General features: G+C 40.2%; 1 protein-coding gene across 1 annotated transcript in view; it reads left to right on the top strand.

The window, feature by feature from the left end:
• The window catches only part of LOC118373446 (probable G-protein coupled receptor 158), a 122,579-nt gene that overhangs the window by 47,630 nt on the left and 55,848 nt on the right, over window positions 1-19,101 (top strand). The window contains exons 3-5 of the mRNA XM_052463262.1: window positions 4,018-4,120; window positions 13,833-14,044; window positions 14,709-14,777. Coding sequence (XP_052319222.1) covers window positions 4,018-4,120; window positions 13,833-14,044; window positions 14,709-14,777 — 384 coding nt within the window. The remainder of the gene's footprint in view (window positions 1-4,017; window positions 4,121-13,832; window positions 14,045-14,708; window positions 14,778-19,101) is intronic.

Here is a 19,101-nt window from a genome sequence, read left to right on the forward strand (position 1 = left end):
GGAGCAGAGTGTAGACCCTGGCACAATTTAACTACAGCCTCGAGCAGAGTGTAGACCCTGGCACCATTTAACACCAGCCTCGAGCTGAGTGTATGAAAGACGTCCCTGATTGTTCATGCATGGATAGGCACGTGAAAATGCTCCTAGGCGGTTCCCTGCACCAGATGTGCTAGGTTAAATTATTCTCTGTTTAGAGCCTGGAGGCACACTTTTAAAGTCCCATGTATGACACACACGATACAACCAGGTCCCACATCAATCATTTGAACACATTGCAGATGGCAAGAGAGATTCACGTGTTGTCTAGATGCACCCTGAAAAAATAATACCTCACGTCACTGAGCCCATATCAACACAAACAGTTCTTTCAGGTTGATATAAATGCAACTATTCTTCCATAGACTTCGATAATCCCACAATAACCATCATTTTCCATCCTCCTTGCGCTTGATGTTCCTTGGTGTTATCTTAATGACTTTCCCCTTCAGAGCTAATGTAAGGCTGGCACCATTTAACTCCAGCCTGGAGTCATAAGAACAAAATAAGTCCATAATAAAGCTGGTGGGTTTATTTACCCACACTTCCCTGCTGGGCGATAGAGGATATCAACATGCCGTCCTCTCTGCAGATGTTGGAATTTTGTGGAGTATGACACTCGGAACCTCTTGGGAGACAAGTTCTGCCACCTGCTCTAAAAGGGGTAGCAGCTTGGCCCTGAACTAGTTTCCCTTAGGTTTCAATACAAATCCGTGCCCTTTTCAAATCAACTGTTCCTTATTTTCTGACACCAATATGCCGCAAATACAGGTGTGAACTGTTATCCCAATAAATATATTTTTCAGAGAATGTAAGAAACAAAGTGATGATCAAGTTGTCGGGATATCTCAGACTGCTTCCTCAAAACATTGGTGATTAAACATTCATTATATTTTCCCCGAAACACAGCCTAACGTTTTATATGTTTGTTTTCACCAGCAGAAAAAGCCTAGGGCTGAAGGGGATTTCTCTAGGCTCAAAAACAATGGATCTAAATTCAAAGTAACGTGTACAGTATAGGTTTTATTTTCCATTCCTTCAAGCCATACCCCGGTCCCTCCAAATCACCAATGTCTCAAAGCCTACATAATGCATTCGCACAGTATAATCCACTATTCATGAGCTTTCATGTCAAATTCACTGCAAATCTATTGGGGACAGAGCTCCAAACTGCACATTAAGGAAGTGTTTTACCCCAGTCGATCCAGATGGTTCATGTTTAAGGTAGTGTCTTCTCCCAGTCGATCCAGATGGTTCATGTTTAAGGTAGTGTCTTCTCCCAGTCGATCCAGATGGTTCATGTTTAAGGAAGTGTCTTCTCCCAGTCGATCCAGATGGTTCATGTTTAAGGTAGTGTCTTCTCCCAGTCGATCCAGATGGTTCATGTTTAAGGAAGTGTTTTCTCCCAGTCGATCCAGATGGTTCATGTTTAAGGTAGTGTCTTCTCCCAGTCGATCCAGATGGTTCATGTTTAAGGAAGTGTCTTCTCCCAGTCGATCCAGATGGTTCATGTTTAAGGAAGTGTCTTCTCCCAGTTGATCCAGATGGTTCATGGTTAAGGAAGTGTCTTCTCCCAGTCGATCCAGATGGTTCATGTTTAAGGTAGTGTCTTCTCCCAGTCGATCCAGATGGTTCATGTTTAAGGAAGTGTCTTCTCCCAGTCGATCCAGATGGTTCATGTTTAAGGAAGTGTCTTCTCCCAGTCGATCCAGATGGTTCATGTTTAAGGAAGTGTCTTCTCCCAGTCGATCCAGATGGTTCATGTTTAAGGAAGTGTCTTCTCCCAGTCGATCCAGATGGTTCATGTTTAAGGAAGTGTCTTCTCCCAGTCGATCCAGATGGTTCATGTTTAAGGAAGTGTCTTCTCCCAGTCGATCCAGATGGTTCATGTTTAAGGAAGTGTCTTCTCCCAGTCGATCCAGATGGTTCATGTTTAAGGAAGTGTCTTCTCCCAGTCGATCCAGATGGTTCATGTTTAAGGAAGTGTCTTCTCCCAGTCGATCCAGATGGTTCATGTTTAAGGAAGTGTCTTCTCCCAGTCGATCCAGATGGTTCATGTTTAAGGAAGTGTCTTCTCCCAGTCGATCCAGATGGTTCATGTTTAAGGAAGTGTCTTCTCCCAGTCGATCCAGATGGTTCATGTTTAAGGAAGTGTTTTCTCCCAGTCGATCCAGATGGTTCATGTTTAAGGAAGTGTCTTCTCCCAGTCGATCCAGATGGTTCGTGTTTAAGGAAGTGTCTTCTCCCAGTCGATCAAGATGGTCCATGTGCTTGTAGCCAGCCATCACTCTGTCTCCAAGCTGAAGTTATGCAGTGAATTTAAATTCTGCAAACAAGGTCTTAATTCTTAATTTAGATATTAATTAGATTCTTGCAACTTGGCAAAAGTGTGTAATTTCCCCTGATGCTGTTCTCATGGTTGTTATTGGGGCGTTTGCTCGGGATCCGCTAGTTAGAAGAAAATACTTATTTAAAGTGGCACTCCAGACCCCTATTTCACCTCATTGAACACCTGATGTACTTAACAAAAGGCACACCTCAATAGGTATCCCAGGCATCTTCATGACATCACATCCTCCTCTTTTGTTCTCTATTTGCGCCTTTATTGTCCCACAAGCAATGAGGAGGCTGATGACATCACGTCTGACAATCAGACCAACTCCTTGAATGCCCGACTCCATATAAAACTGTATTTTACTCAAAACTATTATTTCGCCAATAGGGATATAGCATGGCCATTGTTTTCTCATAGTGAGTGGACTAAGGTGCTGTCTGGCTTTAACTGTTTTCTCACAGAACCATCCTGCCAGGGCGTAGCGCAGCGTAGCGCAGCGTAGCACAGCGGTCTAAGGGTTCAATCCCGGGCTGTATCACAACCGGCCGTGTTCGGGAATCACATAGCATTGCACACAATTGGCCCAGCGTCGTCCGGGTAAGAGGAGGGTTTGTCCGGGAGGGACTTTACTTTGCTCATCGCACTTTAGCGACACCTTGTGGCAGGCCGGGTACCTGCAGGCTGACCTTGGTCATCAGGTGAATGGTGTTTACTCCAATAACATTGATGTGGCTGGCTTCTGGGTTAAGCGGGCGGTTGTTAAGAAGCGCTGTTTGGCGGGTCACATTTTGGAGGACTCATGACTTGACCTTTGCCTGTTGGGGAGTTGCAGCGATAATGTTTTAAAATCTGACAGATCTCTTTAGGGAAAGTGGATTAAACTGAATGGAATTCTATGTCTGATGCAGTGTGTCATGTGACAGTGTTGTAGAGACATTTTGTCAGGATGCTTTAAAGTTAGACTCAGCAAAATGACGTTGCTACAAGCAGCACCGGAGATATTGAGATGCGGTGTACTGCGTGGTAACAGCAGGATCAAAATAGAGGAAAAGTTGAGCCTCGCCCTTCACCGCTCTTCGCTGTTGTGGAAATTGACCCACTATGCTATTTACTTTCTGAATCTACGTCATATCACTGAGTCTACTTTTAAGTTTAACCTGATAGTCTGTGTTGACATGATTCATGTTGAGATTATCTGTAGTGTTTGTCTTTCATGATGACAACACAACGTCAACGTATAGATGAGAAAGGTAAATGTGCAATCAAGTTTTGTGTTTGAATAACTGAATTCCAGGGCTGTTACTAATGGCCTGTCAGTTGAGTAGAGATCTGAATAGGAAGTGAGAGTGCCTTTCCAAAGAGCACAGGGCAGAATAGGAGAAGAAAAGACTGTTTCTGTCTTAGAGACATGTTCAGACCTTACATAACCAACCCAAATATTTCAGTTATTTGAAAGAATTTCACATTACAGCGCCACAGGGTATTTCACTTCGTTTTAGAAAAACACATAGCATGTTTTTTTGTGAGTTTCAAGAAACACAAATAGAAGGCTGTCACCTTCCCTCCATTATTCCCTCTATCCTGTTTACATGCCTTTTAGATAAACGCTCTCTTTCTTTCTCTCTCTCTCTCTCATCTTTCCCTAGTGCAATCCCATTGTCGGACATGGATTCGTGCTAGACAACTACAAGTGCCAATGCCGGAGAGGCTTCTACCATCCTAGCAGAGTGGCACTCAACGGCTTTACAAGTAGGTTTGCTGTTTCCCTGCCCAGCAACAGACTCCAAGGTTTGCTGTTTCCTTGCCCAGCAACAAGTGGCATCTTTCTCCTCCACTCTGATTTCAATCACTTTTTTTAATATATATATTTTTTAATTAAGGGGTAGATCAGCTTTAACATTGCAGATAGATTGGATTCCATCAATGTAATTGTCTACATCATTTCCATCTATTTAAAAATACTTATACAGTATCAGTCAAAAGTTTGGACTCTACTCATACCAGGGTTTTTCTTTATTTTTAATATTTTCTACATTGTAGAATAATAGTGAAGACATCAAAACTATGAAATAACACATGGAATCATGTAGTAACCAAAAAAGTGTTAAACAAATCAAAATATATTTGATATTTGAGATTCTTTAAAGTAGCCACCCTTTGCCTTGACAGCTTTGCACAAGCTTTGCACACTCTTGGCATTCTCTCAACCAACTTCATGAGGTAGTCACCTGGAATGAATTTCAATTAACAGGTGTGCCTTGATAAAAGTTCATTTGTGGAATTTCCTTCTTAATGCGTTTGAGCCAATCAATTGTATTGTGACAAGGTAGGAGTGGTATACAGAAGACAGCTCTATTTGGTATAAGACCAAGTCCATATTATGGCAAGAACAGCTCAAATAAGCAAAGAGAAACAACAGTTCATCATTACTTTAAGATGTGAAGGTCAGTCAATACAGAACATTTCAGGAACTTTGAAAGTTTCTTCAATAGCAGTCGCAAAAAACATCAAGCGCTATGATGAAACTGGCTCTCATGAGGACCACCACAAAAAAGGATGACCCAGAGTTACCTCTGCTGCAGAGGACAAGTTCATTAGAGTTACCAGCCTCAGAAATTGCTTCACAGAGTTCAAGTAACAGACACATGGTTGAATTGCTGCAGAGAAACCACTACTAAAGGCCACCAATAAAAATAAGAGACTTGCTTGGGCCAAGAAACATGAGCAATGGACATTAGACCGGTGGAAATCTGTCCCTTTGGTCTGATGAGTCCAATTTTGAGATTTTTGGTTCCAACCGCCTTTGTGAGATGCGGAGTAGGTGAACGGATGATCTCCGCTTGTGTGGCTTCCCACCATGAAACATGGGGGAGGAGGTGTGATGGTGTGGGGGTGCTTCGCTGGTGACACTGTCAGTGATTTTTTTTTAGAATTCAAGGCACACTTAACCAGTATGGCTACCACAGCATTCTGCAGCGATACGCCATCCCATCTGGTTTAGTGGGACCAACATTTGTTTTTCAACAGGACAATGACCCAACACACCTCCAGGCTGTGTAAAGGCTATTTTACCAATAAGGAGAGTGATGAAGTGCTTCATCAGATGACCTGGCCTCCACAATCATCCGACCTCAACCCAGTTTCGATGGTTTGGAATGAGTTGGACCGCAGAGTGAAGGGAAATTTGCCAACATGTTCTCAGCATATGTGGGAACTCCTTCAAGGCTGTTGGTACCAAGCATTCCAGGTTAAGCTGGTTGAGAGAATGCCAAGTGTGCAAAGCAGTCATCAAGGCAAAGGGTGGCTACTTTGAGGAATCTAAAATATATTTTGATTTGTTTCACACTATTTTGATTACTACATGGTTCCATGTGTTGTTTCGTAGTTTTGATGTCTTCACTATTATTCTACAATGTGGAAAATAGTAAAAATAACCTCTGTACAATTACCTTGGATGAATGCACAGCACAGGCGTGGGTTTGCACCAGGGCATGAGGAGGAAGTTATTAGTGTGTATACAGTCCTTTTCATAATGTATTTTTTGATGCCTCCCCTGGTGTTGCCACTGTCTTATTGGAATGCAATGGGACACTTGAAGGTAGCATCGAGGAGAGAACGTCATATTCAAAAGCTCACAACCACATCATTAGAAAATATTCAAATGCTTCTCCTCGGCTTAGATTGGATTGTAGGATCAATACTCATTTCCACTTCTGAATTGACCTGCCACTGTTATTCCTCACAACCCGATTTAATTTGTTGTTTCCTAGCAACAAACAAAGCAATGAAGATATAAAGCATTAAGGAAAAACAGGTGCTGAGAGGGTCTCATCTTCCGAGTCATGGCAAACTCCATGCAATTAGATGCTGATAAAAAGTCAATGAAATTCCTTTCATATTTATTTGATTAGTCATTGATTATTTTCCTCATGAGAGGGTGTCCATCCATTAATTGTTTAATCAACTCTGATTAACTCTGTGTATATATGTGGAATGTTAAATGTCCAGTTTCTCGGACATCGCAAAAGGAGTTCCACAAGGCTCCATTTTAGGGCCTGTTTGTTCACCATTTACATAATGAAATTGGCACAGCTGTGGAAAACCATATACAGCACTTCATCTACAGTTGAAGTCGGAGGTTTACATACACTTAGGTTGGAGTCATTAAAACTAGTTTTTTAACCACTCCACAAAAATTATTGTTAACAAACTATAGGTTTGGCAAGTCGGTTAGGACTTTGTGCATGACACAAGTAGTTTTTCCAACAATTGATTAAAGACAGATTATTTCACTTATAATTCACTGTATCACAATTCCAGTAGGTCAGAAGCTTACATACACTAAGTTGACTGTGCCTTTAAACAGCTTGGAAAATTCCAGAAAATGATGTCATGGCTTTAGAATCTTCTGATAGGCTAATTGACATAATTTGAGTCAATTGGAGGTTTGTATTGGATGTATTTCAATGCCTATTTTCAAACTCAGTGCTTCTTTGCTTGACATCATGGGAAATCAAAAGAAATCAGCCAAGACCTCAGAAAAAAATTGTAGACCTCCACGTCTGTTTCATCCTTGGGAGCAATTTCCAAACGCCCAAATGTAACACGTTCATCTGTACAAACAATAGTACAAAGGTATAAACCCCATGGGACCACGCTGCCGTCATACTGCTTAGGAAGGAGATGCGTTCTGTCTCCTAGAGTTGAACGTACTTTGGTGCGAAAAGTGCAAATCAAACCCAGAACAACATTAAAGGACCTTGTGAAAATGCTGGAGGAAACAGGTACAAAAGTATCTATATCCACAGTAAAACAAGTCCTATATCGACATAACCTGAAAGGTCGCTCAGCAAAGAAGAAGCCACTGCTCCAAAACCGTCATAAAAAAGCCAGACTACGGTTTGCACATAGGGACAAAGATCATACTTTTTGGAGAAATGTCCTCTGGTCTGATGAAACAAAAATTTAACTGTTTGGCCATAATGACCATCGTTATGTTTGGAGGAAAAAGGGTGAGGCTTGCTAGCCAAAGAACACCATCCCAACCGTGAAGCACGGGGGAGGCAGCAGCATGCTGTGGGGATGCTTTGCTGCAAGAGGGACTGGTACACTTCACAAAATAGATGGCATTACGAGGGAGGAAATTGATGTGGATATATTGAAGCAACATCTCAAGACATAAGTCAGGAAGTTAAAGCTTGGTTGCAAATGGGTCTTCCAAATGGACATTGACCCCAAGCATACTTCCAAAGTTGTGGCAAAATGGCTTAAGGGCAACACAGTCAAGGTATTGGAGTGGCCATCACAACATTTATGGGCAGAACTGAAAATGCACACCTTACTGGCTAGCAGAGTAGAACACCTGGTTAGGAGAGATGCTGGCTAGCAGAGTAGAACACCTGGTTAGGAGAGGTGCTGGCTAGCAGAGTAGAACACCTGGTTAGGAGAGGTGCTGGCTAGCAGAGTAGAACACCTGGTTAGGAGAGCTGCTGGCTAGCAGAGTAGAACACCTGGTTAGGAGAGCTGCTGGCTAGCAGAGTAGAACACCTGGTTAGGAGAGGTGCTGGCTAGTGGAGTAGAACACCTGGTTAGGAGAGGTGCTGGCTAGTGGAGTAGAACACCTGTTTAGGTGAGGTGCTGGCTAGCAGAGTAGAACACCTGGTTAGGAGAGGTGCTGGCTAGCTGAGTAGAACACCTGGTTAGGAGAGGTGCTGAGTCCACGTCATTCACCTGTCGGGTTTATTCCTAGGGGAGTGGAGAGCACTGAGTCCACGTCATTCACCTGTCGGGTTTATTCCTAGTGGAGTGGAGAGCACTGAGTCCACGTCATTCACCTGTCGGGTTTATTCCTAGTGGAGTGGAGAGCACTGAGTCCACGTCATTCACCTGTCGGGTTTATTCCTAGTGGAGTGGAGAACACTGAGTCCACGTCATTCACCTGTCGGGTTTATTCCTAGGGGAGTGGAGAGCACTGAGTCCACGTCATTCACCTGTCGGGTTTATTCCTAGGGGAGTGGAGAGCACGTCATTTGGTGTTGTTAAAGACAGGGAACAAATTGTTTAAGCCTGCAGGTATGATGCAGGTATAAGGTATTATCAAATCAAAGTTAATTTGTCACGTGCACAGAATACAACAGGGGTAGTAGACCTTACAGTGAAAGGCTTACTTACAGGCTCTAACCAACAGTGCAAAAAAGTATTAGGTGAACAATAGATAAGTAAAGAAATAAAAGCACCAGTAAAAAGGCAGTGAAAAATAACAGTAGTGAGGCTATATACAGTAGAGAGGCTATATACAGTAGAGAGGCTATATACAGTAGAGAGGCTATATACAGTAGAGAGGCTATATACAGTAGAGAGGCTATATACAGTAGAGAGGCTATATACAGTAGAGAGGCTATATACAGTAGAGGCTATATACAGGACAGGCTATATACAGTAGAGAGGCTATATACAGTAGAGAGGCTATATACAGTAGATATACAGTAGGCTATATACAGTAGATATACAGTAGAGGCTATATACAGTAGACAGGCTATATACAGTAGAGAGGCTATATACAGTAGAGAGGCTATATACAGTAGAGAGGCTATATACAGTAGGGCTATATACAGTAGAGAGGCTATATACAGTAGAGGCTATATACAGTAGAGGCTATATACAGTACAGTATATACAGTAGAGGCTATATACAGTAGAGAGGCTATATACAGCTATATACAGTAGGCTATATACAGTAGAGAGGCTATATACAGTAGAGAGGCTATATACAGTAGAGAGGCTATATACAGTAGCTATATACAGTAGAGAGGCTATATACAGTAGCTATATACAGTAGAGAGCTATATACAGTAGACAGGCTATATACAGTAGAGGGCTATATACAGTAGAGGCTATATATAGAGAGGCTATATACAGTAGAGAGGCTATATACAGTAGAGAGGCTATATACAGTAGAGGCTATATACAGTAGAGAGGCTATATACAGTAGAGAGGCTATATACAGTAGAGAGGCTATATACAGTAGAGGCTATATACAGTAGAGAGGCTATATACAGTAGAGGTAGCTATATACAGTAGAGAGGCTATATACAGTAGAGAGGCTATATACAGTAGAGAGGCTATATACAGTAGAGGCTATATATACAGTATATATACAGTACAGTAGAGGCTATATACAGTAGAGAGGCTATATACAGTAGAGAGCTATATGCAGTAGTGAGGCTATATACAGTAGAGAGGCTATATACAGTATATATACAGTAGAGGCTATATACAGTAGAGGCTATATACAGTATATAACAGTAGAGAGCTATATACAGTAGTGAGGCTAGTAGAGAGCTATAAACAGTAGAGAGGCTATAAACAGTATAAACTATATACAGATATACAGTAGAGGCTATAAACAGTAGAGAGGCTATAAACAGTAGAGAGGCTATATACAGTAGAGAGGCTATATACAGTAGAGAGGCTATATACAGTAGAGAGGCTATATACAGTAGTGAGACTATATACAGTAGAGAGTTGGGGTTGGAGGGGGGGTTGTCACACAATGCAAATAGTCTTGGTAGCCATTTGATTACCTGTTGAGGAGTCTTATGGCTTGTGCGTTAAAACTGCTGAGAAGCCATTTTGTCCTAGACTTAATAATGGTGTTGGAGTTGTGTCTGGCCATGCAGTCATGAGTGAACAGGGACTACAGGAGGGGACTGAGCACGCACCCCTGAGGGGCTCCAGTGTTGAGGATCAGCATGGCAGAAGTGTTGCTACCTACCCTCACCACCTGGGGGCAGCCCATCAGGATGCAGTTGCAGAGGGAGGTGTTTAGTCCCAGGATCCTTAGCTTAATGATGAGCTTTGAGGGTACTATGTTGTTGAACGCTGAGCTGTTGTCAATGAATAGCATTCTCCATGTAGTAACCTGGTATATTTATGTTTACCAATAGATGGCAGTATTGACCCAAGACGGAGGTTTGCTTTCCACTATCCGTAGCTATTTCCTATATAACCATGATTAAGAAAGCTTCAGGTAGTTTTAAGCCAGGTGCATCAAAGAATGTAATTCTAAGTTACAATTAAATACTACACTTCTAAAGTCTCATGAGTTATAACTCTAAGCCTTTAAGGATACTACACTCACGTAGGTATTTATTTTGTCCAGGTGGGAAAGGGCAGTGTGGAGTGCAATAGAGATTGCATCATCTGTGGATGTGTTTGGGCGGTATGCAAATTGAATTGGGTCTAGGGTTTCTGGCATAATGGTGTTGATGTGAGCCATTGCCAGCCTTTCAAAGCACTTTATGGCTACGGATGTGAGTGCTACGGATCTGTAGTTATTTAGGCAGGTTGCCTTCGTGTTCTTGGGCACAGGGACTATTATGGTCTGCTTGAAACATGTTGGTATTATAGACTCAATCAGGGACATGTTGAAAATGTCAGTGAAGACACCTGCCAGTTGGTCAGCACATGCCCGGCGCACACGTCCTGGTAATCTGTCTGTTCCCGCAACCTTGTGAATGTTGACCTGATTAAAGGTCTTACTCACGTTGGCTACGGGGAGCGTGATCACACAGTCATCCGGATCAGCTGATGCTCTCATGCATGCCTCAGAGTTGCTTTGAAGTGAGCATAGAAGTGATTTAGCTCGTCTGGTAGGCTCGTGTCACTGAGCAGCTCGCAGCTGTGCTTTCCTTTGTAGTCTGTAATAGTTTGCAAGCCCTGCCACATCTGACGAGCGTCGGAGCCAGTGTAGTACGATTCAATCTTAGCCCTGTATTGACGCTTTGCCTATTTGATGATTTCTTATAAGCTTCCGGGTTAGAGTCCCGCGGCAGCTCAACCCTTTAGCTCAGTGCGAATGTTGCCTGTAATCCATGGCTTCTGGTTGGGGTATGTACGTACAGTCACTGTGGGGACGTCGTCCTCGATGCACTTATTGATTAAGCCAGTGACTGATGTGATGTACTCCTCAATGCCATCGGAAGAATCCCGGAACATGTTCCAGTTTCTGATAGCAAAACAGTCCTGTAGTTTAGCATCTGCTTCATCTGACCACTTTTTTTTGACCGAGTCACTGGTGATTCCTGCTTTAATTTTTGCTTCTAAGCAGGACTCGGGGATAGAATTGTGGTCGGATTTACAGAATGGAGGGCGAGGGAGAGCTTTATACGTGTCTCTGTGTGTGGAATACAGGTGAATACAGGTGATCTAGATTTTATTTCCATCTGGTTGCACATTTAACATGTTGATAGAAATTAGGTAGACCTGATTTAGTTTCCCTGCATTAAAGTCTCCGGCCACTAGGAGCGCCGCCTCTGGCGGTTTCCTGTTTGCTTATTTCTTTATGCAGCTGACTGAGTGAGGTCTTAGTGCCAGTATCCGCCTGTGGTGGTAAACAAACAGCCACGAAAAGTATAGCTGAAAACTCTCTAGGCAAATAGTGTGGTCTGTATTTTAAGACACTCTACTAGAGACTTCCTTAGATCTAGAGACTTCCTTAGATCTAGAGACTTCCTTAGATCTAGAGACTTCCTTAGATTTTGTGCTCCAGCAGTTGTTTACAAATAAGCACAGACCCCCCCCCCCTCCCCTCATCTTACCGAAGTGTGCTGTTATATCTTGCCGATGCAGCGTATATCCCACTATCTGAATATCCATGTCATCATTCAGCCACGATTCCGTGAAACATAAGATGTTACAGTTTCTGATGTCCTATTGGTAGGATATACGTGATCGTACCTTGTCTAATTTATTGTCCAATGATTGCACATTGGCGAGTAATATTTGCGGTAACGACAGCTTTCCCAGTTGCCTTCTGCGGATCCTTACGAGGCACCCCGCTCTGTGTCCTCTGTACCTGCGTCTCTTCCTCTTGCAAATAACTGGGATGTTGGGTGTTCGGAGAATGTCCTGTGTGTCCTGCTTGTTGAAGAAAAAATCTTAGTCTAGTCCGACTTTTTTTGCCATAAGATACGGTTGCAGAAACATTATGTACAAATAACACGGGGGAAAAAAACACACAAAATAGCACAATTGGTTGGGTGTCATCTCATATTGGTCATTACTAAATTACTAACCTTTTTGCACTATATGATGTCTAAATGAAACATGTTTTCTTTTGCATTTAAGCCTCAGTTTTGGATTTTTTCCCTCTTTTTCGACAGTGTGCAGTATTCTCCAGTATTCTCATTTTACCTACACACCTGGAACTGACACCTTGTTTAAGCCTTTATAATGTCTTATAAATCTTACATGATTATAACAAGATATAAATAATAGTACCTTAAGGACAGGCTTTAATAAGTAAAGTATTTTGTTAACAGGTGGTTCTTCAAACATGACTCAGAACAACAAATTGCGAGAAGACACAACCCACTGAGAAGTCAAATAACCCACTGCACTGAGAAGACACATAACCCACTGCACTGAGAATACATATAACCCACTGAGAAGACCCATAACCCACTGAGAAGACACATAACCCACTGCACTGAGAAGACATATAACCCACTGAGAAGACCCATAACCCACTGCACTGAGAAGACATATAACCCACTGAGAAGACACATAACCCACTGCACTGAGAAGACATATAACCCACTGAGAAGACACATAACCCACTGAGAAGACGTGTCACCCACTGTCTGCTAGAGCTCTACCGTTTCATGAGGTTCTGCCAGAGCTCGACCACTTCCTGAGGCTGTCTGCCAGAGCTCGACCACTTCCTGAGGCTGTCTGCCAGAGCTCGACCACTTCCTGAGGCTGTCTGCTAGAGCTCTACCACTTCATGAGGCTCTGCTTTAGGGCTCTGGTCAACAGTAGTGCACTATGAAGTACATACTATGAAGTATGTACATTTGAGACGTATAAGAGTATCTGCATATTGGGACCGGTGGAGTAATTACAGGCTTGTTAGACACTTTTTACTGAGGGGATGAATAACATCTGTGTGACTGTGATACTAAGTATTACATACCTCACATTAACTCAACACATCTAGCCTCAGCCCTGTAGTGGACCACAATAACTCAACACATCTAGTAGCTACAGAGCTAGTGAACCTACTCTGTACTGGAGCTTTTGCTACCCGCACATCAGAGTTATTTGAAGTGACAATGTGTTGTGAAATGGTTGCACCCTGACACCCTGCTAATTGCCAATCCATCTGCCGTCACATGGCCAATTTCCAAAATGCTGTTCTAAATGTCTTGGCTGGAATGTTTCACTGTAGATCAAATGTAAGGCTAGTAGTTACCAGCTGTTTACGTTGACAGTTTGCCTTATTAGCATTTACTTCAACAACAGTTACTCTTACCGGGCTCAGTACAAATTAACCACAGAAACAACGACATTAAGACAAATAGTATTTTTTTTGGTACATTGTAATTGCCTCCCCGTTGATGTCACAACACGTCATCCTCTATCTTTTCTGTGTTCCTTCCGTCTGTCCTTTCCCGGGAAAGAGAGCGGTGGTCACGTTCACGGTGAGGACCCCTCGGAGGGGTCAAGTAGGTGTCTGCCATGTCGTGAGGGCTGCCCCTACTGCCGGGATGACACGCCCTGCTTGGCTCAGGAGGACGGAGCCCTTCGGCTTTCCGTAGCCTCCTTCCAGGGCCTCTGTATGCTGCTGGACTTAGTGGCCATGGTGCTGGTCTACCACTTCCGCAGGAACAAGGTAAGGACTGATTGGGGGGGGTCAGGGGTTAGGGGTTAAGCAAGTCATTATACAGGAACTACATCCAGATTTTGGAGTGTAATGTTTATTTAAAGCTAAACGTGCCTGTAAATTGTGTTCCGAAATATGAGCTAACTGTCTGTACTTGTGGTGTGAAACTGACTAGTCGTGTTGTTTCCTATAAGAATCTTACAGAAATACAGTTCAGGAGATGTCCCCCGAGGAGAGTAAATTTACATATTGACTTAAAAGACCTAACCTTCTAGGCTATAATGAGTCATTAAATTTGTCCCAGAAATGTCCCGCCGTCCTCTCTTTTTTTTCACTAACGTCATTGGTAGCAGAGCAGCTCAACTAAGAGATCATCTTGGTAATTCATAGTCATCTTGTTGTGACATTGAGTCAATTATTTGAATGGCTGACAATTGCACTCAGTAGATAATGATTGTGTAGATGTCATCCTAATAACTCTGTGTTTGATTGATGTTATGTTATCTCTCTCGCTCTCTCTCTCTTTCGCTCTTTCGCTCTCTCGCTCTCTCGCTCTCTCTCTCTCTCTCTCTCTCTCTCTCTCTCTCTCTCTCTCTCTCTCTCTCGCTCTCTCGCTCTCTCGCTCTCTCGCTCTCTCGCTCTCTCGCTCTCTCTCTCGCTCTCTTTCTTGTAGAGGATCCGAGCGTCTGGTCTTGTCCTCCTGGAGGCCATCTTGTTTGGAGCCTTGCTTCTCTACTTTCCCGTAAGTCTCCAAACGCGTGTGTTTCTGTGTCTGTGCATGTGTGCATGCATTTGTGTTTGTCTGTCTGTCTGTCTGCCTGTATGCCTCTCTGTCCGTCGTCCATCTGTCCCTCAATTGCTTGTGTCAAGCCTTCCAAATTGATATATCACAGCTATTTATTAAAAACGGACCCAAAAACAAGACACAGAAATTCTGGACGACAACACAGCTGGTATGTGTGAGTAATGCTTCCAAGTGTGTGGTACAGTCCAAACTGGAGCGCCACAGAGTTGGAACAGACGGGGATTGGGGAGAGCTTATAGCCAACATTGCATGGCATTCTTATGGAGCTACAGGGATTTCAAATGCACTCACTTCAAGTACCTCCAATGGCGCCCAACATCAATACACACAGAAAGAAAGAGGGGAAACAAGGCCATAGAAATCAACCACTCAGGAGGGACTATATAGAAGTCCTTGTTGCCAAGGGCGATTGGGTCATCTAAAGTGATCCAACTCTAGAGTTGGAACAATGTCACTGTAGATTGGGCTTTTCCTCTGAGTCTAGAGTTGGAACAATGTCACTGTAGATTGGGCTTTTCCTCTGAGTCTAGAGTTGGAACAATGTCACTGTAGATTGGGCTTTTCCTCTGAGTCTAGAGTTGGAACAATGTCACTGTAACATTTTTACTCAAAGTCAATGAACAGTCAGAATTACTTAATCTTTATGTTGTACTATTTCAAACTACATGAGAACTCACACCAACTAAATGTTTTAAAGACATGGTAACAAATGAACTTTTTTTCCCAGCATGCTCTACTGCAGGAAGATTTTTTGGAGTAGTTTTTAATATCTGTTGTTTTTGCATGTACATTGAATGATTAAATGTAATGCTACACAAAGATACATATATATAAATATATATTATATACTAATTATATACTAATCCAATCATTACATTTCTGCACCCATTACTGAAATGGTTGTTACAGTTTCAACAGCTTAGGCAGTTTCCTTCCACCATTCGTAACCTTGGCAGTAAATACGAATACAGGCTGGATTTCCTAACTCTGGCTAGATTCCAATAGGAGTTACACATCACTTTGCAAGCCAGCACAATGTGATTTATAGTTAGGGTTGCAAAATTCTTGTACATTTTACAGGTTTTCCAGAAATCCTGGTTGGAAGATTACTGGAAAAAATGTTGAGAAAGTTAGTGGAATTTTGCAACCCTACTTGCAGCCCTGATGTGGCATGTAAACTATAGGTTTCAGGTCACTGTATAAGGCCTTATGACATATGTCATGGTTAAATTAGAATGATCATATTCGCCCTATGAACTCTTCTTGGTGAAGGCCACAGGACTGAAAATGAATATATTCAACAACTGTGTCTCTGTCACTTACAATTACAGTCATGCATGTGTGGAAACAATTCAATGGAAAAGGCACACTGGTAAATGATTTGAGAAGTGGCTTAGTAGGGCCGTTAAATTAAAGTATACCTTACTAAAAAAAAACTGCATTTGTATTACTCATATGAAGGTAGTACAGCTCACGTCAGTGATTTCAGTTTCTTCATTTTTTTTAGGTAGTCCTCATAATGTTTGTGTATCCAGAATTTATCCGGTTTCACAGTGCACATAGTAACAACGTAACGTAGGCACAACGTTACATAGTAACACCATGACATGGCAACAACGTTAAATAGTAACAACATTACATAGTAACACATGACATGGTAACAATATGACATAGTAACAATGTAACGTAGGCACAACATTACATAGTAACAACATGACATAGTAACAACATTACATAGTAATAACATTACATATTAACAACATGACATAGTAACAACATGACATAGTAACAACATTACATAGTAACAACATGACATAGTAACAACATGACATAGTAACAACATGACATAGTAACAACATGACATAGTAACAACATGACATAGTAACAACATGACATAGTAACAACATTACATAGTAACAACATGACATAGTAACAACATTACATAATAACAACATTACATAGTAACAACATTACATAGTAATAACATTACATAGTAACAACATTACATATTAACAACATGACATAGTAACAACATGACATAGTAACAACATTACATAGTAACAACATGACATAGTAACAACATTACATAATAACAACATTACATAATAACAACATTACATAATAACAACATTACATAGTAATAACATTACATAGTAACAACATTACATAGTAATAACATTACATAGTAACAACATTACATAGTAATAACATTACATAGTAATAACATTACATAGTAACAACATTACATAGTAACAACATTACATAGTAACAACATTACATAGTAACAACATTACATAGTAACAACATTACATAGTAACAACATTACATAGTAACAACATTACATAGTAACAACATTACATAGTAACAACATTACATAGTAATAACAACATCACATAGTAACACAGTTTTCATGGTAACAACATTACATAATAATAACAACATTACATAGTAACATAGTTTTCATGGTAACAACATTACATAATAACAACATGACATGGTAACAATATGACATAGTAACAACATGACATAGTAATAACAACATCACATAGTAACACAGTTTTCATGGTAACAACATTACATAATAATAACATTACATAGTAACAACATCACATAGTAACAACGTTTTCATGGTAACAACATTACATAATAACAACATGACATGGTAACAATATGACATGGTAACAACATTACATAGTAACAACATCACATAGTAACAACGTTTTCATGGTAACAACATTACATAATAACAACATTACATAGTAACAACATGACATAGTAACAACATGACATAGTAATAACAACATCACATAGTAACACAGTTTTCATGGTAACAACATTACATAGTAACAACATTACATAGTAACAACATTACATAGTAATAACATTACATAGTAACAATATGACATAGTAATAACAACATCACATAGTAACACAGTTTTCATGGTAACAACATTACATAATAATAACATTACATAGTAACAACATTACATAGTAATAACATTACATAGTAACAATATGACATAGTAATAACAACATCACATAGTAACACAGTTTTCATGGTAACAACATTACATAATAATAACATTACATAGTAACACCATGACATGGTAACAATATGACATGGTAACAACATTACATAGTAACAACATCACATAGTAACAATGTTTTCATGGTAACAACATTACATAATAACAACATTACATAGTAATAACATGACATGGTAACAATATGACATGGTAACAACATCACATAGTAACAACGTTTTCATGGTAACAATATGACATAGTAATAACATGACATGGTAACAATATGACATAGTAATAACATTACATAATAACAACATTACATAGTAACAACATCACATAGTAACAACGTTTTCATGGTAACAATATGACATAGTAATAACATGACATGGTAACAATATGACATAGTAATAACATTACATAATAACAACATTACATAGTAACAACATCACATAGTAACAACGTTTTCATGGTAACAACATCACATAGTAACACAGTTTTCATGGTAACAATATGACATAGTAATAACATTACATAATAACAACATTACATAGTAACAACGTCACATAGTAACAACGTTTTCATGGTAACAACATTACATAATAACAACATTACATAGTAATAATATGACATGTTAACTATATGACATAGTAACAATGTAACGTAGGCACAACATTACATAGTAACAACATGACATAGTAACAACATTACATAGTAATAACATTACATATTAACAACATGACATAGTAACAACATGACATAGTAACAACATTACATAGTAACAACATTACATAGTAACAACATTACATAGTAACAACATTACATAGTAATAACATTACATAGTAACAACATGACATAGTAACAACATTACATATTAACAACATGACATGGTAACAACATGACATAGTAACAACATTACATAGTAACAACATGACATAGTAACAACATTACATAATAACAACATTACATAATAACAACATTACATAGTAATAACATTACATAGTAACAACATTACATAGTAATAACATTACATAGTAACAACATTACATAGTAATAACATTACATAGTAATAACATTACATAGTAATAACATTACATAGTAATAACATTACATAGTAACAACATTACATAGTAACAACATTACATAGTAACAACATTACATAGTAACAACATTACATAGTAACAACATTACATAGTAACAACATTACATAGTAACAACATGACATAGTAACAACATGA

This window comes from Oncorhynchus keta, chromosome 15 (assembly GCF_023373465.1).
Source record: "Oncorhynchus keta strain PuntledgeMale-10-30-2019 chromosome 15, Oket_V2, whole genome shotgun sequence".
Lineage (NCBI taxonomy): Eukaryota > Metazoa > Chordata > Actinopteri > Salmoniformes > Salmonidae > Oncorhynchus > Oncorhynchus keta.